This window comes from Stegodyphus dumicola, chromosome 5 (assembly GCF_044657685.1).
Source record: "Stegodyphus dumicola isolate Sdum_Otavi_A_Nest chromosome 5, ASM4465768v1".
Taxonomy (NCBI): Eukaryota; Metazoa; Arthropoda; class Arachnida; order Araneae; family Eresidae; genus Stegodyphus; species Stegodyphus dumicola.
In genome coordinates, this window is record NC_140772.1 from 226673966 (window position 1) to 226698862 (window position 24897).

The 24897-nt window shown below is 32.9% G+C and overlaps 1 protein-coding gene across 1 annotated transcript in view; it reads right to left on the minus strand.

Moving 5' to 3' along the window:
• Nucleotides 1–24897, minus strand: part of LOC118192828 (adhesion molecule nephrin-like) — a 534505-nt gene that overhangs the window by 40566 nt on the left and 469042 nt on the right. The window contains exon 12 of the mRNA XM_085817751.1: nucleotides 3458–3573. Coding sequence (XP_085673877.1) covers nucleotides 3458–3573 — 116 coding nt within the window. The remainder of the gene's footprint in view (nucleotides 1–3457; nucleotides 3574–24897) is intronic.

Genomic DNA, 24897 nt, shown 5'->3' on the forward strand with positions numbered 1-24897 from the left:
TCCAAATTCACGAACCACTAAGAATCAGACGGTCAATGACGATAATGACTTAATTTATTGATTATATTTTCACTTTTAATTATACCTTTCTAAAGCTTCCATTTTAAATTTATTCAAGGTTCATTTCTGATGTTTCCATTTTTAATTTATTCAAGGTTCATTTCTGATGTTTCCATTTTTAATTTATTCAAGGTTCATTTCTGATGTTTCCATTTTAAATTTATTCAAGATTCAATTTTGAAATATGCTAATCAGTTACTTCATTTCAATATAATTCTTACAACTTTTGTCAAAGGAGATAATATACTAAATAATATATTAGAAAATAAATGATTACTTTATTACTTTGCAGCTTCTGCGCAAGTATTAGGCAATTGAGTGCGATTAATATAATTGTTTACTTATATATATATAAGTAATACACATAGAAATACAGAGACAAGAGAGAGAGAATTCATGACTTAGATTACAGTTAAAAAGTCATTCAAAGTCATCTAGGCTTGTAAAACATCCAGCTTGGAACTTCTATTGATAAATCTACATTACCATGAAGAAGCAAGGAAGCAACTTTATTCTGTCTCCTGGCACCTATTTAGAAAGACTCTTGCAAAAAAGTTTTAACGTGTAAGGGAATTTCAAGCCTTCACATCCTAAGGATTTTGCACTAAGTTACATAAGAATATACAGATAGATAGGTACATACATTAGAATTTATTATTCTCTGGAGGCGAAAGAAATTCCTTTCTTGGATCGTTTGCCCACCATGAGTGAAAGATACTTCCTCCTTCATTTGAATATAAGGGTCGAGTTTCTTCAGATTTGCATTCTCGAGCGGAATAAATTAAGTCGAAACTGAGATGCCTCCAAATCCCGATTTTCCTCAGAAAAGGAAACTTAAAAAATATTAAGACCATCTTGTCAATTACGTTTCAGTCTTGAACTGTGTAAAATGTTTGTTTTATTAATATTTACGGTTTCTTGATGTGTCACTCACCAAAGAAAAGGAACTGGAATTGCGATATAATAAAAGACTATACATTTTAAATTGCGGGATAAAAAATAATCTTTTAAAGCTTGTAAGGTGTTTCTTCACTCTTTTCTGCATACCTTCGTGGTATAATTGGAAGCATACTCGACTCGTATTCGAGAGGTAGTCGGTTCGAATCCCGGAGAGAACGTCTCCTGCTTCAAAATAACCTAATGACTCCACAAATGGTGCCCAAAGTTAAAATGGTGGTGGAGGATAATTTGTCATAACCAGAATCTGAAATTTGAGAAATACGTTTAAATGAAATGCAGCAAAGAGTGCGTATAATTTAATATTCCCTGCAAGGAAGTCAAGTGATCTACACATCCGATTTTTAAGTTAACGTGAAAAATATTAGCACTAGATGAGAACTTGCAGTTTGATAATTCGTAAGATTTAAAATATTGGGTGCTACTTTGGTAGACGGTTTCACGGAGTTTGGCGACTTACGTTGGCGCAATTCTTGACGAGGTTTTTACAATCGTCAGCCATCTTAAAAAACGCTGTTTTTACGTATTTTATGTACAGTAAAGTATTCGAAATTAAAAAAAAATATAAATAAATAAATATCGTTAAAAATAATGGATTAATTATTTGTTGAAAACGTCGTTTTTTAAGATGGCAGGCAAATGCAAATAAATACATTTACTACGAGTATAAAGTACTAAAGGAAGGTTAAATTATTATTTTCATATAGCAAATAAATAGATTAAAAACACCGCTATAAAAACATTGCGCCAACGTATAATTGGATTATAATATTACTAAAATTGAATATCGAATTAAAACATCATACCAACGTTTAAAAGAATTAAAATATTACTTCAATTCAAATACTTTAAAATACGTTTTACAGGACATAATTATTTTTAACGCTAATCAGCAAGGTTTCCTCCAAAAATTTAAAATAAATTTCCTCTAACCCTTGTAATAATTTATAAATAAATCTTTGATTAGGAAAGCCAGGTTGGCCAAAATAATGTGTCAAAGGACAATTCTTTTCATTCCGATACCAATAATCATTGGTACTTACCAGTAACAACGTTCATCTTTAAAAGGGACATATCCGTTCGCTATGAAAGCTAAAGAATTCGAAAAGATGAATAATAAAATTTTAAAATAGCGCGATAATGCACAAATATTGAGTAACCAATCAGGGAGCTGATTACAGCTCGTTAATGCACAAATATTCTGTTACCAATCAAAGGAGCTGATTACATTAAAATATTACTAAAATTGAATATCGAATTAAAAACATCATACCAACGTTTAAAAGAATTAAAATATTACTTCAATTCAAATACTTTAAAATAAGTTTTACAGGATATAATTATTTTTAACGCTAATCAGCTGTCATTGCTGATTAGCGAGGTTTCCTCCAAAAATTTAAAATAAATTTCCTCTGACACTTGTAATAATTCATAAATAAATCTTTGATTAGGAAAGCCAGGTTGGCCAAAATAATGTCTCAAAGGACAATTTTTTCATTCCGATACGAATAATTATTGGTGCTTACCAATAACAACATTCATCTTTGAAAGGGACATATCCGTTCGCTATGAAAGCTAAAGAATTCGAAGAGATGAATAATAAAATTTTAAAATGGCGCGGTAATGCACAAATATTGAGTAACCAATCAGGGAGCTGATTACATCACGCATAGAATTAAAATTATAATAAAATCATTTAAAAAAATGCAAACTTAAATTGTATTTTAATATTTAACAGACATAAATAATGTTTAAAACATTAGATTAAATGTATAGATATTAAAACCAATTACTTTTAAAGTTAGGTGATGTCATTGATTACATCACCCATAACATAAAATTATATAAAATATCATAAACAATAAGATTTTTATTTGAAATAAAAATGCAAAATTAAATTGATTTTCAATATTTAGATGCCGTAAAGAATATTTAAAACACGGAATTTATGCATAATAAAACGCATTTTTTAAAAATAAAATTACAACAAAGTATCGGTTACCATAAATAACTTGTCCAGCAATGGGTTTACCATAAGTCGCATCACTCGCCGAAAAAAATCCGTGCAACCGTCTACCAAAGTAGCACCAAATATTGTTTTGGGAATAACTAAAGTTATGAATTCATGAATAATATTATTTGAATGAATATTTACATCGCTATGAAAGATAACTGTCGTATAAACCGGGATGTGTGTATACAATGAATGTTATTGACTCGTTTCACAGATATTTAAATTAATAAATTGTTAAACACATACAGATATTTTATCGGGTACTTTTGGAGATAACTTCAGTAATTATATTTCGAAGATAATTATATACATATGCTAAATATTACAGTACTCAGCAGAGCCAGCGAAATCCCCGACGAAAATTATTTAAACATTTTGTCAACATGAGCTAATACTTTCGAAAGCTTATTAAAGGTATATATTTACCTCTTCGTTAAGTACATGCGCTTTGCAGAGAACTGTCTCATACGAAGATGGCTTTCCGTCCATTAAGCTTTCATAAATGCATTCTGATGCCGATTTGGAGGCCAGATGAACATATTCTGAAAGAAAGAAGAACACAGTTACGTTGTGTAACGAAAACTTTAGAATCAGTCTTTGATAATAGTCAATGATTTATTAACTTATGATATTGCTATTAATATATGAATCGATATAAATTATAATCAGTAACATAAGTAGTGTACTGTTTTAGCATTAATAAGGCAATACAGACTTAATGATTGTGCGCAAAAAGCGTAAATAGAAACAAGATGCGTTTATTAACGATATCATTTAATTATTTATTCTTAACGAGAATAGAAACAATTATTATAGCGAGTACATTTTATAGGAAGCATTCTTCGCGTAGTGGAATATATCAATTGCCAATTCTCAAAGACTATTATACTTTTAAATTATTTTCATGTTGCCAGATCTAACAGATTAACATAAGAAATTCATACTGACAAAAAATGAGACCGGAAAGTGCTCCGTCTGCCAAATGATAAAGTACGGAACAATGATAATAAATGAATGTTCATTGAAGTTATTGAAGCGAAATTTTTGTTATTAGGGATTTCATATGTTCAAATTCATTCGATTTCTTTTAATGTGTGTTTGATTTATGATGCCACACCTGATATGCTTAAAGAATCCAGACCTTCTTATTTAGAAATTATATATTGCAGAGATATTAGGTATTTTTTGGAAGCATAAGAGTTGAAAAATGAGCAACGCCTTTGCCGGGAATCGAACCACGGACCTCTGGAATACGCGCCCAGCTTGCTGACCACTACACTACGAAGGCATGCTAAGAAGGAGGGAGAAATACCTTATAATGTATTCCCGTAAAAAGGGCAACAGGAAAAAAAAAACCAATGAAAGAAAATTTTCAACAGAGTACAGACTCATAAATGCATGACTAACCGGCACTTTAAGCCCTGCCTATCATTGCTTTTCAAGGTACTTAAAAAATAACACTAACTTTTTTATACAAGTTGCAAGATTCTGGCTAAATTAAGAAGTAGATTTTTCTGAGAGTCACCGGTGACGCAACCAAAAACTTATCAGTATCGATATTTATTCGTTAATTAGAATAAATATCGATACTGATAAGTTTTTAAATAATACAATTGTTACTATAATGGTTTGGAAAATAATAAATCGCAAAATTTAAAATAAAAAATTCGCAAAAATGGTCTACAGCGCCTCGTGGGTTACCGGTGACTCCCTCCACGGAAAATGCATTAAACACGATTATATAATTCAACTCATTTTCTGTAGATAATATTTCAACATAATATACATCGCATAATAAAAAAGTCATGTTGGCGCCATGGGCAAACTATATAAAATGGGCACGGCAGTCAAAGTGTTAACTTTTACTTTGAAGGCCTTATTTAAACTGTGAAGTGACTATTCCCAGAGTTCAAACTGTATCAATGACAAGGCATATGGAGAGTTATTCAACTCAAGAAATAATTTACAGTCGGCACTCCTGGTGCTTACAGACTGAGCTAGTACTTTTGACTGTAACTCGGAATAGAAATGTAAAATTAAAACTAAATTTAAATTAACAAATAATATAAAAAATTAAAAACATTTCCTACTTAGGTCAACAAAGAAAAAATTTAAAAAATAGAAATTTTTTTTTAAATACGAAAGAAAAAAGATTGTTAAATTAAAAATTAAAAAAATTAATATGTGAAAAAACTGTATTAACACCAAGTGTCATCCACTACAAGTTTAAAAAAATGTATTTGAACTTAAGTGGAGGAATGAAAAGTATATGATTAACGATTGAAAATTTGAACAAGATATATGTATAGTGTGAGCTAATAGTAGGAATTTACTAATCAGCCGAAGTTGCACAGAGATAATTAACGCGAGTTGGCTCTTAGCCTTACCACCGACGTACACAAACCGGCAATTAATATGCACGGTAGTAAAACAGCAAGCATAACTATCAACGAAACAGCGTGGCCGAACTACAGAACGCTCTGTCTGAAGTAACTCAGACACCAGCTTAAGCAGTATCTTTCTACTCTACTTTGCACATCGAGCGAAATAATATTCTAGAAGGAAATGGAAATGACTGAAGACAGAAAAGCTAAGTAACTGAACAAAACGGGTTAGATTAAAACTAAAATCATATCCTTTACAAAGTATTACCAATGATATAATATTAATTTGTTAATTAAACGAAAACGTTTATGATTACGTCATTTTTATAAATTATTGATAATTAGATTAATCTACACAGCATATCGACAAAAATTTTAATAACAGAAAATGGCTTATATTTAATTTTAGAAGTCAAACAACAAAAATCAGCGTTTCCTCAGCTGCAAAAGAGCAAAATTGCGCTTTTGAGGATGATAGTTCGGTAAAACCATTGAAACTAGTTCTGTGAAAATTTGAAAATATAACACTGATTTTTGTTGTTTGAATTCTAAATTAATATTTGTTCGGCGTGTTATTATATCTTAGCTTATATTTATTCATTACTTATATAACACCTATTGCTAAAATATTTAGTTCATTTATGAAGAATTTATTATTTTTACAGTATTTTTTTAAAATAAATTATCAATTGAATATACTAATGTTTCACATTTTCTTTCCATGAGAACTTAAAACTTATTTAAAGCTTACACATGGATAGATGGTTACAGCCGAAAACATCGCGGACGAAAACGTCGCGGAGAAAACAACGCAAGGCAAAAACGTCGTACTACAAAATATCGTGGGAGAAAACATCGCAGTTCTAAAACATCGTGGTACAAAACATCGTCGTCGAAAATAAAGCGGTTCAAAAACTTCGCAGTTCAAAAACATCGTCGTCGAAAATATCGTGGTAAAAAATAAAGTATCTACAAATCATCGCATGACGATAACATCGCAGACATGCTTCTTTCAGGCTTTAATAACTGTAAATGCATATTCCCATATTGATTTGTGATCGCAAGATGGAAAGAAGGATAATTTTTACTTTCATACGTTTTATTAACTAATAAATTTTTGCTGAGAAAATAAGAATGAAACTTAAGCATAGAAAATTAATGCAACGTATAGCACTTAATAGAATTTTAAACCGACATAGTTAACTAACAAAGGCCATTAATAAATCATTTTTATGAAGTTTTTACCGGTAATTTTTCATGAAAAGTATAACCTATAATTTGCATTTAATTTTTTATGCTTAAGTTTCCTTCTTACTTTTTCAGCAAAAATTTATTAGTTAATAAAAAATGTGAAAGTAAAAATTATCCTTCTTTACATCTTGCGCTCACAAATCATTATGGGAACATACTTTTACAATTATTAAAACCTGAAAAAAGCATGTCTGCGATGTTATCGTCATGCGATGATTTGTAGGTACTTTATTTTTTACCACGATATTTTCAAAGACGATGTTTTTAAACTGCGAAGCTTTTGAACGGCATTATTTTCGACGACGATGTTTTGTACCACGATGTTTTAGAATTGCGATGTTTTCTCTTTGCGATGTTTTCTCCCACGATGTTTTGTAGCACGACGTTTTTGCCTTGCATTGTTTTCTCCGCGACGTTTTCGTCCGCGATGTTTTTGCCGCGATGTTATCGGCGCACACCTGGATAGATTGCGATACCTGTTCATATATTTCGTTCTAAAAGTATGATCTATTGAGAGAACGAATATAAAAAAAAATCATAGAAAAATTAACTGTATATAATTAAGCCGTCAAACTAATGTCAAGCGAATGTACAGCCTGTCTATTTGTGTTTATACGCAGCCTGAACGTTTCAAACAAAACGAAGTTATTTTAATAAATGCACATAACAACATAAAGTCACACAGGCAAAATAAAAATAATTATTCGTAACTGTAAAAATATTTATCACAATGAAATCGTTAACGCTTTAAACAAGTAATATATATAAAATTAAAATCAATTTACTTAGAATTGCTACTACTTACTTTCCTAAAGAAAAATGTTATGTTTGTTACTTTTTATTAACATTATTAAGATTTTTTCTTTTCTAATTTATGAAGCTGATGGTAGTCTATAATTTTTCATTCTATCCATCTCTTGAAATGCTTTATTATTGCAAAGAACCTTTCCAGTGAATTTTCGAGCAGTCAAGGTTTTTAATTAATATTCCATCTAATGATTTCACACGACTCAACGCTTGACCAAGGTTTCGTCCTAGATATATTACTGCATAATCTACAGCGGTTTGGTTTATTTTATTTTAATTACGGCAAAGCACACTAGGGCTATCTGCCTAAGGGGAGAGATGCCTTCGTGGAGAACTTTCTAAGGGAAACTGGCTCGTATACACGTTACACACGGGGAAAACCACGAAAACGCCCATGCAGCCAACCCGTTCGCGGGATTCGAACCTCGGACCGAACTACCAGTGTTCAGCGACTTTACCGCTCGGCCGCTGGTGGGCCGCATAATCTACAGTGCTACCTTGCATCTTATGTACTGTTGTCGCCCATGCAAGTGTTAATGGTAGCATTACTGTAAGTACACATCTTTATTTTTGCCATATTGATAATATTAATTAATATTATTTAATCAAAATTGACTTTCATATGTGAAAAAACAATATTAACATCAAGCGTCATCCACTACAAGTTTAAAAAAATGTATTTGAACTTGAGTGGATGAATAAAATTTTTATTAACGATTGAAAATTTGAACAAGATCTAGGGAGAGTGTGAACACTCACGGCACGTATTAGTGAGGTCCAGGTTCGAGTCCCGGTAAGGACATTGCTTATTTTTCATGTTTCTTACTTTAGTAAAAAACCTCATTATTCTACAAATGCGCCCGAACTAAAAGGTGATGGATAATCATTCTTCATCACGAGGATTTGCGATTGGGTCTCCTAATCACCTGTCGCCCTTTAAAAAGGGAAATAATATAAGGTATTTTCTCCTTCCTTTCTGCACAAATTCGTGGTGTAACGGCAGCACACTCTGAGGGTTAGTTAGTTAGTTAGTTAGTTCTAAGCACTGGTCCCCAACCCACCTAGCAGGCGAAATCTGCCATATGGCTATGAATATTAATATGTGGCAACAACTCTGCGGGTATTCGAGAGGTTCAGGTTCGAGTCCTGGCGAGGGAATTGCATATTCGTCACGTCTCCTGCTTCAAAATAACCTAGCCCACCAGCGGTCGAGCGGTACAGTCGCTGAACACTGGTAGTTCGGTCCGAGGTTCGAATCCCGCGAACGGGCTGGCCGCATGGGTGTTTTCGTGGTTTTCCCCATGTGTAAGGTGTACACGAGCCAGTTTCCCTTAAAATGTCCTCTACGAAGGCATCTTTTCCCTTAAGCAGATAGCCCTCGAGGCTTTGCCGTAGTTAAATAACCTAACCTAACCTAAGGACTCTACAGTTTCATTAATTTAGTTTCATAAATTTAACTTTTGATTGTAAGTTCCGAAAACAAAAGTCTCAGACTGATAACATTTATTATTAGATTCCATCTAATGGATAAAAGAAAGCTTATCCATGAAGGAAAACAATGAATTATAAATTTAGTGTTCCCTATTGGACTTTAATGTGAAATATATTTTCTGCCAGTCGGGAATATTCGCTACTGTTGAGTATTCTTATGGAAAGATGCAAGACACAAAGCTACATCAATGCTAAATAGTAGTACCAAGCGTACATCTGAGATAGCTTCTAAAACCACTGAATAATCTTCAGAGAGCAAGAATGCAAAATTAATTGCTTTAGAAAGAGCGGTACGCATCTTGGATTGGCATTTGATGTAGGTTTTCCATAATGCATGTCCCACCAAAATTGCGTCTGAAGTTTTCATTTCAAGAATACGCGCATCGTGAAGCATAAAAATTCAGTTATTTTTCCCGAATGATTCCATTTCAAGAATACACGCCTCATGAAGCGTAAAAGTTCAGTTTACTTTTGCTCTAAACTGAGCTTTTATATTAGCAAGCATTCCTGTTTGTCGAAATGCAACTTTTACAAAATAATAAATCTGATGGAGATGGATTGAGCACTACCAGAGCACTTTGGAAAAGATTTTAATACAGATGTTTATGATAAGATTCAGACTTTCATACAAAATTCCCTTCTTCATTTATTTGAATTATTGATATATATATTCGTTTTCCCGTAAAGCTTTCAACTGCAGTCAAAGAATTTCTAGGAAAATATATCTCTATGTTGCTAATGGAAAAAAAAATAAATAAATAAAAAATAAAAAAATTGTTCTTAGCATTAACAAAACAAGGCTACAAGCTACTTAGATATTATCTAAAACAAATATTTATACGTAACGAAAACAGTTTAAAAAGAATATAAAATTGTAATCATGCACACTGCGGGGGGGGGGGAAGGACAATTCTATATCTCCCGTTCTACTGTCCCGATTGACGAATTCGGCCACGAATTCATGTCTCGAAAGCGCAACTTAGAATATATATTAGATTTATACATAGTATTGTTATAATATAGGTTTTTTGACACAAAATAGGACTTTTTCTGAAATGAGATGCCAATTTTTTACCGTATTTCTATTCTGCGACTCAAATTATGCCAAACTGCCAAGTTTTGTAAAACTCGTACGAGTAGTTAAAAATGAGCTCTCAAAATTTTAGCTCCTCAGTGTTAATTGAATTTGATATATATTTATTAATATCGCTTTTTTATTAGACTTACTTAATTCCTTCTTCCAGAATTCAGAATTTCACTTGGCGAATTTGTTAATTTATAGCAACCTAATTTCCTTTCCCTTTTTTCACTGTAAACGAGCGGAGAAAAGGTCATCATTCATACTTTCAAATTATTTTAGCAAACTGTGTAAACCACATTTGGCGTTATTATCTCTTATAACGAGGTTCATTCCAAATAAAAATTCACACACTTTTTATGATTTATTTTTAAAATTTGTATTTTAAAATAATTTTTATAAATTTGTTGACAAACATTTTGAATTAAAACCTATAAAATATTTACCATCCTTTTAAAGAAGTTGTATTTCGAAGCATAATTGTACAAAATTAAGAGTTTTTTATTAAAAATTTCCTAGGATATACCTCAGTTTACATACTGACGCGTTTTAAAAGTTGGCATATTCGTTATAAGAGATAATAACGCCAAATGTGGTTTACACAGTTTGCTAAAATAATTTGAAAGTATGAATGATAACCTTTTCTCCGCTTGTTTACAGTGAAAAAAGGGAAAGGAAATTAGGTTGCTATAAATTAACAAATTCGCCAAGTGAATTATTCTAGGCGCAAACTGAAGTAAATGCGTCAAGATAAATTTTTTAAATTTCTCCCCCAAAATTACAAAATTTTCGGCATAATGTAAGCCGTAGATTCGACATATGTAAAAAAAAAAAAAATGGTATATTATTTCAGAAAAGGTCTGATTTTGTGTCAAAACACTTACGTTAGAGCAATGCTATATATAAATATAATATATATCCTAAGTCGCGTTTTCAAGACATGGAAAAAATAAGTTAAAAGTTAGACAATCGATCCCGTAGAATGGGAGATATAGAACTGCCCATTCTTTTGTGCAAGGTGTACAAATATAATTTAATGCGGTCAAATTCATAAAATTAAACGTTTTACTCTTGTAAAAAATTAAAACTTAACTAAAAAGGAATCTCATTTTTAAAAATTTTGACTTTTGTTTCAGGATTTGTTTTCTAAGCGTAGAATAGTGTGAACAGAAGAATATCAAAATATTACAATAATATATAATTAGAAATAAATTAGAAGAAGAAGAATATAGAAAGGGGTTTGTAATATATATGTTGCTTAAAAATTTAATCCTTAACTTTTAAAATTTTATTTAAGATACAGATCCTAGTATACAAAATAATTACGACTTCGAAATCGGTAAATAAAGATTTGTACGCAGAGATCAGAAGTATTCGTCTAAGGCATTAAATCATATTTAATTTGTCGTATTTATGTATGAAAATATACTTGCTACCATACGTCTTTAGAAGTACAAATTAATTAAATTTTTAAATGATTCGCTTTCTTTATACTGATGAATAATGTACTTTTATAATACCGAAGACTAGGATCGGCGACACCCACCTGTTCATTCAAAAAGGAGCATTTCAGTAATTTATAATTTTTATTTCCTTTCTATTTTACGTAACGTTTTGTGGGAACATTCAAGCAACAAGCTTATATTTATTCAAAATGTCTATGTAAAAAAGAGCATGCATTATTTAAACGCATACGAAAGATGATAATTCTATGTTTATCTATCGTGATTTGTCATGAAGTTTGTACTGAAATTGTCGTGTAACTTGCCTTCGTTGAACTTCAACGGCAGAGATCAATTCCGATGCTTCATCTAGTATGTCTTTATTAGTAATACGTTTTATCTGTTTCAAGCATTATTCTCGTAGATTGAATATATTCAGCATTTTAATAACGCATTTTTTAGCTTCGACTGTAAAACAAGTTTAATATTCGCACTTCATGAGAGAGTTGTTTGCTAGTTCCATTTATCCTGATAAGAACACGGTATTAAATTATCAAAGGAAACACAATTAATTTTTTTTCATCAGTTGTAAATGTTCATTCGTTAGTTATAATTGTCCATTTATTAGTTGTTAAGTTTTGCTTAGAGTTATCGCAGTTCATAACTTCATAAAATGAGCCATAAGTGTAGCATTGTATCCCTTTGTAGAGGTAAAAATGCTTCAACTTTACCTCCTTATGGAGTACTTAACTGCTTTTGCAGAGTCAAATAGGATATAACCTTTACAGCAGTGGGGCCTAACCTTTGGCCTATCGCAGCACATTTTGGCCTCTCGCGAGCACATTTCCAAAACATCAACATTTTTGTTAAACATATTTCCAATCTTATGTGATACATCTTAAATATTAATTTCGGCAAATGGTTTTGAGATGAATAATAATATTGGTTGAACTTTATGGATATCAGAAAAGCGGAGCTCAAAATTATTTTTCAGTGCATTTAGGTTTTCCGAATGTTTCTCTGTTTCAATTGCCTTGTGGTTATTAATATGGATTGATAAATTCTGAAAATGCGTGAAATTTGTTTCTTTCATCTGATTTATCCACAAATTTAACTTTACCTGAAAAGCAGTTACAGTCTCAGTCAACTGAAAAAGGGTTTTTTTTATTTCCCTGCAGATCTTCGTTCAGTTTGTTTAGTTTAGCTGTTACATCCGTGAGAAAATACAAATCGAATAACCAATTATTATTGTCCAATTCTTTATAACTTTCGTTTCCGGATTCCAAAAACTGCATCATTGGCGAATGAAGTTCTACAACCCGTTGAAGTACATTTTCCTGCTGAGCCATCTAACATCGGAATGAAGCAATAAGATTCTATGTTTGTTATCAATCAGTCAGCAATCAATTATCAATCAGTCAGCAATCAAGTCCTGCAAGATATCTCTTATGACTATAAGTGCTTACCATATTTTAACAATTAAGAAATATAAATGAATGGTTATTTTTAAAATATTTTTTGTTCATAGTACCTAATCGGGCTGGCGAGCACATACAAAACGATCGGCGAGCACAAGGTTGGGCACTGCTGTTTCACAGAATTGCGGAAAGCTTCTGGGAAGCAAAGCATGGTAATGTTTCGACAGATATTATCGCATTGTTTGTTAGTAAATTTAGAGTATGGTACGGTAAAGTTGATTAGGACAAATCACACTAGGGCTCTCTGCTTAAGGGGAGGGATGCCTTCACGGAGAACATTGTAAAGGAAACTCGTTCGTTCTTTCAAGCTCTTTATGAATTATCCTGCAATGAAATTATGTTTCGAAACGGCATTATCTGGAAGTTTTTGTTTTATGCATTCATCCTTCCAACTACGCGATAAAGTGTCTTCGGAAGCCAGAAATTAAAGTTCCGAGTTCCTTCATGGCAACTAAATTTTGCAATTCAAAGAATGAAGGGAGGGAGTCAAAAAGTTAAGTTTTGGTTTACAATTATTTTACTGGGCAAGACGTATCTGCATTACATAACATGGAAAGATCTCGAATTTGGGAGAACAGATGAATTTAGGGGGAGAGCACCAAATCTAGAATAGTTAATTTTAAGGTAGCCAATTATTTTTAAAGCAGCCATCGTATTTTCAAACTTCTAATTTTAATTGGTTATAACCTCTTTTATATTTTTATTTAATTTGGGGAATTCTTCTCTTTGTCTTAAAAATAGTGATATAAGTCTAAACTGCGTCATTCAAATTAATCATGCGATCCTACCTAACGCTTAATGCAGATACCTCTCGTTCAATCAAATAATTGTAAACAAAAACTTTTTAAATGGGAATTGAAACTTTTGACTTTCTCCGAATTGATACATTCTTTTTTGCTTACGCTTTCCTCCTCGCAAGGCGCTCCTCATAAACGTTGCTGCTTACTTGTTTAAGATGACATCGTACTTTAAAACCTGCATACATTGAAATTATTGCACTCAACTATGATTGAAAAATATCTTATCTGCAGAAAAATGATCTCATGTGAATTATCCTGCAATAAAATTATGTTTCGAAAAGCTTTTGGTTTATATATTCATCCTTCCAATACTCAATAAAGTGTCTTCGGAGGCCAGAAATTAAGTACCAGACTCCTCCATCTACGCATTAAAACATGACATATACATACCAAACTTAGATTAGAAGATTTAATTGAAAAAATCTTTATTTGCTAACTGACTTCTTCTCAAATCGATTGCTGTATTTCGAAATGGCGGATCTAAATCATCTTATTAGTTCTGTGTTCTGTTTCAATATATGTATCTGAAATGCGCTAGATTCTTCATAAGTAAGTTAAATGATTTATAAATAAATTAAAATAAGATAAATGAGAATGTATTATTGTTTTTAATGCCGACGTAAAGTGTTTAATTTTTCTGAATTAAAACAGTAATTTTGAGTTTTTCTGTTTTAAATCAATAACTGCTGATTACACTAATATTAGACCTAAGGGGCGTTAGCCCAGAAGTGCTATTAGTCTAAATGCGGCATTTTACGTCAAATCACTAAAAGCGTTAAATAACTTTTTCAAAGAGTTGCCACTAAATATTTTCGCCCTGAGCCACAGTTAAAGAATTAAATATTGAAGAATCTGCATAAATGTGTATGTATGTTTGTCGCACTGGGAAAAAAGAACGGTATCTAGAGCAATCTAACATTTAATAAAGTAGTCCTCCACCCGGACATGGGCACTTGGAAGACCGAATTTGGAATTTGTTTTATTACCTATTTCATATTATGGAAAACTTTAAGGAATTGAATGATTTCGAAGTGAGCAGTGGCGACATTGTACGGAATAAAAGGTTTTGTCTCCATTGCGAAAGCCTTTGTGTCGAAAATTCTAAAGATATGCTATTTTTAAATATTTTTACCCCAAAAAGGTGTTAGTCCAAATGCTGTCGAAATGTGCATGTGTGTGTAAATGAAAAATAAGCCTCTTTAGATGTAATATAAAATCTGAAAGCTTTCAGATTATTATTTTTGTTAAAAAAGCAAATTCGACTGAAACCTGAAAATGGTTTTATTTATCCTGAAAGCTTTATAAGCATGAAAACATGAGAGAAGGAGCATAATGTTATGTGGCTGTGAAGGGACCGAGAAAAATAAATATTTCAGGGCATAAAAGTTGTTAAGCATACTATGCATGCCCGTGATATTTTCAAAGGTATTCAATAAAAATCTCCATTAAACAGCAGACATGTGAGATTCGCCTTTGCAGTTTTATAATTAGAAACGTTAATAGCTTTCTGGAAGAAAGCAAAGAAAGTATTATTTTTGTAATTAATTATTTTGAAATAACAGGCAAGAACTTTGATGTCATTTAATTTCAAATAAGTACTTCCGTAAAAAGGATCATTTCTACGTATTTCATTAGGAAGGACGATTATTTTTATTATTTTGAATGGAAACTAATTATCATCAAATCTAAATTATATGAATGCAAAATAAAAGAAAACCCGAATCGAATCATTTCCTTTGCCTAATGGATTGGAAAGGGCGATTATTAAGATGTAAGCAAATGTGGAATCAATGATTCTTCAACAGAAAAAGGACAGCTATAAAAATTTCAAGTGAAGGTAGAAAGGAAAGAAAAAAGTTTTGATTAAGTTTAGAATCGCTGATTGGAAATAATTCTGTGATGTGTCAAACTTCAGGACACTTTTTTCGGATTCAAAATTTAACTTGAATCCAAGCAAAAACTTGGCAGATGAAACCACTTCTTTGGCAGAAACTTAATTAAGTATTGAATAAACCATTTCAGCAAGAACATCGGAAAAAAGTTTTCTTTTATAAATGAATACATAAAACTGTAAATGTGATTCAATTTATTTCCAAACCTTGGTGAGTTCTCCAGAAAGAAATAATTCCCAACATTTTCACTTTATCTTTTTGAAATTTGCAGGGGGATGATTACTTATTTGCAGTTTCTAGAAGTTTTTTTAAAATTCGAAATTAAACTTTATGCTTAGAATATATAACTGATATAACGATTTTTCATAATATAAATAAATATACTCGTCATATTAAGTGTTTCATAGTTAGTTATAGTATATTATATAACTGAATATAAAAGACTATAACTATATGGTCAGTTATAGTCTTTTATAGTTACTTTATAGTTTTGACAATTATTAACAATATTAACACATATTGCAAAAAGGTTGCATTCAACATTCAATGTCAGATTATTATGGGTTTGGTTTATATGATTATGGCACCATCTGCCTAAGAGGAGAGATGCCTTCGTGGAGTACTTTCTGAGGCAACTGGCTATTATACATATTACACATGGTGAATAGTTCCGAGAAACGCCCATGCAGTCAGCCCATTGCCCGGGATTCGAAACCCAGACCGATGAAATACCAGTGTTTAGCAATTTTACCTCTCGGCCGATGGCCAGATTATTAAATCTGGTAAAACAGTTATTCCAATTATTTCTACGTGAATTATTTAATAGAAAAGTCACCTACAGAAAAAATTTGAAAAATATAGGGTTTTGTTACACATATGTTTTTGAGAGCTACAATTTTGCTATTGTCTCTTTAAATAATAATTTCAGATGACTAGAAAGAAATTGGCATTTTATTGGAAAAGAATGCGGTGCACAGCGAAAATTGGTACCTATAAATAGTTCCAAGCTAGCTCAATATTAAGCAAATCCTTCGTAGCACGACAGAAACATCATAAATCGCCTCCATTCTCAGAATTCGCACAGCTGTATCACAGGTCAGGGGTTCGATCCCCGGGCTGGGCAAGTTTACCTCAGCCTTTCATCCTTTGAGTAGGTGGATAAAATGAGTACCAAGTTCGCTTGAGGACCAAACACCGGGGGTCCTGCGACAAGCATGCCACTTGTCCAGGGTATATGCTGACACACCCCGGGGTCCAAAGTCAAGAGAGCAGATTTTGGGGGCACTGCAGGCCGTGGCCCAGCACGGCTGTTGCGCCACTGAATTTAGTTTATTCTCAGAATAAACTAATTAACTTTATTTGAACAATCTCTTATACCTGAATGAAAACTAATTTCTGGTATTCATACGGTATTGTATGGGATACTGAAAGCTTCGGTGCTTCGCTGGGAAGGGCAGCTTGCCGGCAAACTAAGTAAGTAAGCTTAATTACCTAGTCAGCAGAAGAAATCCAGAAGAACAGCCTAACCTCTTGACTCGTAATCATACATGCAACAAAATACATTGACGAACCAAAACATTATGACCATTCCCACTCATGGGAATAGTGATAAAGTTTTGGCTTGTCAATGTATTCCATTCAATGAACTCGTCTGGATGACCTGGAGGGCACGTGATTAACTGGGAATGGCATTTAACTTCTGCTACAGAAGGTAAGGAATCATGTTCAAGTGACAACTTGGTTATCCTCCTGCACCTTCAACGCTGTCTTCTGAAACCACAGTCATAAATGCCATTACTTCAACCGCAAATCTAGGCTCAAAACTCATGACAGCCGGAACACGTGTGAAAATACAGAATAATCGCGTTTTGCAACGATAATTGGAACTTGATAAGGAATTATTTTTGTACTTACTTTTGCGAGTGATCAGAAAGGCTGCTGATATAAGCGAATTGATAGAGGGCAAATTGTAATGGCTCGAACACTCGGAACGAGTATCTTCGAAACTGCATGACTGGCAGGTTATTCACGATCTGCCATTGTTAATTTTTATGCAAAGGGGATAAATGATGGTGAAACCAGCAGTAGGTGCCAAGGTGTTGGACGTCCACGCATCGTCAAAGAATAAAAAAGCTTTGGAGACTATCCCAGTTGGTATAGCAAAGTCGGCGTCAGACAGTGGTTCAGCTGACGGCTCAATACAATGCAGGTCTAAGTGCAAGTGTTTCGGAACATACAGCTAAACGGAACTGTTGGATATGGGACTGCGCAGCAGACGTCCCACTCGTGTGCCTTGGTTGACCAAGTGTGATTATCAACTACGCCTACAGTGGGCCCGGGAACATCTCCACTGGACCATGGATAAGTGAAAGATAGTTGCCTGGTCGGATGAATCACGATTTCTTATTCATTACGTCGACGCTCGTGTTAGAGTACGCCATCTTACAGGCGAAAGTTGCTCCTCTCTGTACGGTAGATCAAACACAAGCTAGTGGTGGTGGTATTATGCTTTGCGGGTACGTTCTCATGGGGGCGGCTTTGGGACAGTTGTAAGAGAACAGACCATGAAAGCTGCGGACTATGTGAACATAACTGCGGGTGAGTTGCACCCTTACATGCCGCCTGTCTGTCCAACTGGGAATGGAATCTTAGCAGGACAATGCGCCACATCACATGGCTCAAATTACGTTGGAGTGGTTTGAAGAACATAAGAATGAATTCTGATTAATGTCCTGGTCACCTTACCGGCTAGAGCTTAACCCTATAGAGGACATTTGAATGTCATGGAGCGGGAACTTAGAGCTCAAACACCACTATGATGTCTGCATATCTCGACTTTGCGTGACCGCTGCTTACACATTTGTCTTCAGTCATCGTCAAAGAACTTGTGGCATCCATGCCAAAGCGAATCGCAGCTGTTTTGCAGGCCAAAGGTTGCGCAATGCACTATTGAGTAGGTGGTCATAATGTTTTGGTACTTCAGTACAGATAGAAACATCGCAAGGATGAAGAAAATTATAAAAAAGAAAACGATGATGCAAATGTCCATAGATGTAGATCTACAATATTGTGCTATTAGACTCGAGAATAAGTGCTACCAACTACTGGTAAATCTACATACTTGAAGAATGAAAGAATGAACAGTAGGAAAAATATAAGTACAACACAAAATTGTCTAATTTTACAGAACTGTGCAATATTATTAATAAAAATTGTATATTTTCATTAATAATATTGTCGTAATATAATCGTAATTTGTCGAGGTAAGACTGTTCTCAAGCATCAGTCTAGCCTGTTTAACACGCGTTGACCCATAACACGTCTGCCTAAGTTTCGTCGAGGTAAGATTCAAGTTGTTCTCAAGCATCAGTCGGGCCTGTTTACTACCCGTTGACCCATTAGACTTGTGTCCAAGTTTCGCCGAGGTAAGACTGTTCTCAAGCATCAGTGTGGCATGTTTACCCCGCGTTAACCCATAACACTTCTGCCTAAGTTTCGTGAGGTAAATGGCACGGGAAGGAGTTAACAGTACAACAGCTGCTTCACGGTGTACTTCGCGATGTACGACTAAGTCTAACGGGCAGTAGACCGGCTAATGCTGTCGTATGGTACCAGACTTTCGTTTGATCCTCCCGATATGAGATCTGTAGTTCTTTGTTATAAATTTGAAGGCTTTCTAAATTACTACATTACTGTACCTCAGAATTAAAATTCCTTTAAAATGCACTTCCAGTTCAAAATTCATTACCTAGCAGTTAAACTCCATATCCACTGGCGTTTCAAGATGAAGATACAATTTGAAATAAATTTTACAAATATATAAGCTTCTGATAATATTTTACAAAACTAAAACTTATATTTTCTGTTACTTATGATTTTATGAAACGTGAGCTAAAAGCTTCGTACAACTAAGTTCGCAACCATATTAAACAAATGCTTTATTGAACAAATTGTTTAAATTGGTTCAAAACGTTCCCGATAATGCAAAACGAATAATGCATTTGCTCCCTGAGAAAAATGGTTAAAGTTACTTGTAAAAAAATGTGATGAATATACATAAAAATATTTATTCTATTTTGAACAACAAGAAAAAATTTCCATGAATAAAACGTGTCAAAACTTTCTTGAAATGAGAGAATATAAAATAAAGCCTTTCACTTTTAAAAGCTTTTTAACATGTACTCAGAATTCTCCCTTCATTTAAATCAGCACATTTAAGTCTGAAAAAAAGTGTGACAGAAGTTTGAAAGATTGAACTGAAATAGTTAAAAGTTACATGACATTTATATAATCTTTTTTTTTTTTTTTTTTTCCAACATCCCTAAAGTTTTGAATTATTTGTCATGTCATTCAAATAACATTGTGTTTAAAATATTATTCCTCGAAATAACTTTCAGAAGAATAATAAAAATATTTGCCTTCATCAAATTATTTTTAAAGTGACGAATGAATTTCCAGAATATTTATAACAGAAAATTTGGCAAAAGAAGCAGTTTTTAGCTCAGAAAAGATTTGGCTAACGATAGAGCGACTCTTAAGAAATCAAAAAATTTCAAGCATTGCGTTAATAAATACAGAAAGAAGTTATTGTAGTTGGATTTAATCTGCTGAATGATTGTTATGTGAAATCCATTTTCATACTATAATTAAAATTAGTATAAAATGCAGTTAAACTCATTGCGTAACGAGAAAACTATTATGCTGCAGCCTGTTGAGACATTAAGTTATTTTGAAGTAGGAACGGGAAAATGTGCAATGCCCTTGCCGGGACTCGAACTCTGACCTCTCGAATACGAGTGTGCTACCGCTACATGACAAAGGCATGCAGAAAGGAGGGAGAAAATACGTTATACACGCCCTCTTTTGAATTAGAGGACCCAATCGCCAAATCCTGGTGGTGAAGAATCATCATCCACCACCTTTTAGTTCGGGCGCCACTGTAGAGACATTGGGTTAATGTAACAAAAAACAAATTTTATGTCATGAGAATGAGTAGATAAATAACTACAATAGAACAACGATCAGAAATTGATAAATGATTCTCAGCCATGCATGTCTTTTATGAATCTTTCAAATTTTTTTGAACCGTTTACTTTAAAATGTACCTTTTTATATAAAACACATAACATTTTAAATTTTCTCAATGAATCCCTCAATCTGGATTTCCTCGAAAATTAATTTGTGACTTATGATTAAAACGAAATGGCACACAAATAAAAAATATTCTTATTTACGCTATAATATTCTTATTTACGGGGAATCATATGCCAAACAAACTACTTTGCAATAAGACTGAACATTTCACTAAGCATTAAAATGAATCTTTAAACAAATCTTTAGAAATAAAACTCGTTTCGTATATTTTGATACTTTTAATTAATTAAAGATTATTATTTATATAATAATAATTTATTATAAAATTTACATATTGTTACGAATTTTGTGCTTAGATAGGTAATCTCAGTAAAATAATAAATAAAATTGTTGTATTTCTTTTATAACATGAAAAATCTGAAGAGAAGCTATGTCGAAAAAGTAAGAATATAAGGAAAAGTGTGTTTAACATCGAGTAAATGGGTATCTCGGTAATTTGGCGAGATATCGCCAAGCTGACAACGGTTTTGGCGATCATTTGGCAACATTTGGCTCCGGTCCCTGTATCACCGTAAAATGTATTGAAATTGAATAAACGTATTTGACCACGGTGTTAGCTGTAACCTTAATCCCTCACTAGTATTGCTTTCCAGTAATTTCGAGAAGTAGAAAATACTAGAAATATCTCGGCGGCCGGTTGAAAACTATTTAAGGCTGAAGAGAGAACATCTACTTTCATTTGCTTAGTTATTGTTGTTGGGAGTTGTTAGTTCCACGTGAATTGAGATATCCGTACCGAGGGGCACGCGTTCGAATCCTGGAGGTATAGATGTTTGTAAGTTTCCGTGCGGCATGGGGGCACTGTAAATATTCGGCGGGCCGTAAGTCCTCTCGAGAGGTTGCTGGTAGGGGAAGATGGGTGGGGGACCCTCGGACCCGTCCCTCCCGGAGTGCTCTCTACCAAAATTGGGGGCGGAACTGAGTTAAATCGCACTGTCTCCTGTAAGGTGATCAAGGCGTATGTTTACCAACATATTGCATTAGCAACAACAACAAAAACAAATGCCGAGTCAGTTTTCTTTTTAGATGCACTTTGCGTTGCGTTGTGCTTAACGTTCTTAGCAGTTTGAAGTGTAACTATTCATTGCACTTTGTGATACTGTGAACTGAGAATATCTGTGGAAAATATCAGAATTTTGAAGTGTTTCTTCTGATTAAATAAATTTTATTTACCTATCATCGGACCTGTGTGCATTCAATCTATTACGAACCCGTACACACGCAACAATATATTTGATATTAATTACGTATCTCAAATATGCGCATTTAATATATACTGGATATTAAATTTTTTGTTATAATTTATTTTCAAAATAATGAATATTTCCCCTCATCTGATAATAGCAAGCCAGAATTTATTTAAGCATAAATTTAACTTGCATTTTCAATTTCGCAAATGGCAAACATCCGATAATTTAAAATTAAATAAATATACTTTTATGCTAACAAGCGTCCTTTCCACTTAAAGTTCTTTCACAAATATAATTTAATCACTACTTTAGTCTACCTTTTTCAGCTTCAAATACATTTTGGACACATTTATCACTCGCTTAACATAATTTCCACATTTTATTGCTTTAAAGGAGCATTTTTTCAGATTATTTAATTTAAATGCAACTTAGAAAGTTTCAATGAATCAAGGTATTAACTTCATTAAATTAGATGCAATTTGTAGAAACATATCCGCGACATGCAAAAGGCTATTATCGTTTGATTAGAAAATAACTAAATATTTGAATATTTTCGTAAATATTAAGTATTTGAGAATAAATTTTGTTGTTAAATTTTATTCACGTATTTCATACGCACTGAATTTATTTTAAAATTATCTATTTTATCAGCGCTTGTAATTTGTAACCGTACTTCATTCTAATTGGCATACCACTTCGAAATGTGAAAGTAATGTTTTAAAGTAAAAAAAAAAAAAAAAAAAAAATTGCTTGGACATCACATGACTTTCTTGTACGGCGTATTAAATTATACACATATACAGAATTTTTTTGCAGGATTTCATTTAAACTTATTTCCTCGAATTTCATTACAGATATATTTCTCATTCAATAAATTCAGATCTCACTTCGCGGCAAGGCACTGTGAAATGTTACAAAAATAGTTCACGCCAAATATTCAAAATCATTAAAATATTAAAAAGAATTATATTATTAATAACGATATTATTAGCAGAAAGTCCCACGGCGCTACGGCTCTAGAACACAAACGGCTCTAGAAAAAAAAAAAAAAAAAAAAAAAATTCTTTCTTTTTTACTTCCTTGTACGAAGGAGAGAAAGTATTGTAACCACGAAAAATTCCGGATACCATACCTCGACGAAAATATCCATTCTGACCTCTATCGCATGATATTTAACGATGATTTTGCGTAACATCTGTACGTAAGGACAGAATAAAGGACTCTTTTCCCCAAACGAATTATAAAACTGATTTAAAATGGATTCAAAAGAGACTTTTTTCGTGGCGTCTGTACATACGTACATGTCTACGTATGTATCTCGCATAACTCAAAAACGAGTAGTCTCAGAACGTTGAAATTTTGTATATAGGATTGCTATAGCATATAATTGTGCAGCTCCGCTTTTGGTGGCAATCGGCAGCCCCAAAAGTATATACATATATATACACATAAATATACCCAATCTGTTACTCGGCTCAGTGATCTCAATTTTATTATTTTATATGTTGGTCAATTATACTTTTTTTGCTTCCGGTTAAGGTTTTTTGCCTTTAGTTAATCTGCATGCTATAATTGTAGAATTATAAACAATTTGATAGGTGTTTAAGTGTCGCTAGGCCTATTTTTGTTCCATAGCAGTAATATTTGTTTACATTTGAAACATAGCAGAATAGAGGATTTGTTGCCAATCTAGTGAAACTAAGCTTCGCAATAACAAAGTAACGTCTTCTTTTGCTATTGCGAATTAAATCATGCTTAATCCATTGTGGAATTATCGCTAAGTTATTAAATTTTCCCGTATATTGACTAAGCATAGCGTCCACAACAGAGTAAGTCAGTTTCTACGCCTTCAGTATCTTATCTTTTTGCCGAGTGAGGCCAAAAGAAAACTTCCAGTTTTGTGTACCGAAAAATCTGTCTTCTTGACTGCTGGCCGAATTGCTTGTTTTTGCGTAGAAGCTGTAATTTAACAAAGGCATTCCTGCCCTTGTAGATAGTCCTACAATGGTTTGACATAGTATAATAATCCATTTAGTTTTCTTAAATTTTAAACGCCGTAGAATCTTATACGTAAGCGTAAGCTGTTATTACATTTGTTATGAAATGTGACCTGTGTATTACTTAGCCTTTTATGTGTACGATGATTGTTTAGAAATCAGCCTTAAAATACGCATTTTGCATTTGGTTTCATGGAAAAATGATACGAATGACAAATAACAATTCTTTAAAGTCTGTTCCAGAACTGAATTGAATTAAATGAATGACTGCAAAAACTGTACGTCTTTACTTTTTTTGAAAAAATTATGACGATTGCCGAGGGGATAACTTCTTTATCGATTTCTCATCAAGCATGAGCGTGCTACATTTGTTCATAAGCCTCGAGAATAAAAAACTCAAAAGGTTATTCATATTGTAAGCAAAATGGATGGGTAAATGTATAATAATATATTAGTCTTATTGGAAAAATAATGCAAATATCAGCTACTTCACAGACTGCTGCTGCAGATTGCTGTTCCTTTACACGAAGCTATTACTCAACGTAGTCTGCATTATAAAACATGTATCTGCACCATCGTTGAATTTAACTTTCGAATCTTGTTAGGAAGCTTTTATTGGACCAAAGAAGCAGAAATTTAAAAGCGAAAATCATCTGAGGATCTGTCTGAAGGATGAGAAAACATTGCCCAGCTAGTTCGCTGAAATGTAAATTGCATAAGGTTTTTGTCTGTTCGTTTCTTTCTAATCATTTCTGGAAGATTTTTATGTAAAAGAATTTTATATGTCTGTGTGGATTCAAATGACGTCGAAGTCGAAAGAGTAGTTTCGATTTGAAATAACATTAATAAATTCAACTACTCTCAGTTTATTCAAACCAAACTATAAACACATAATGATAAAA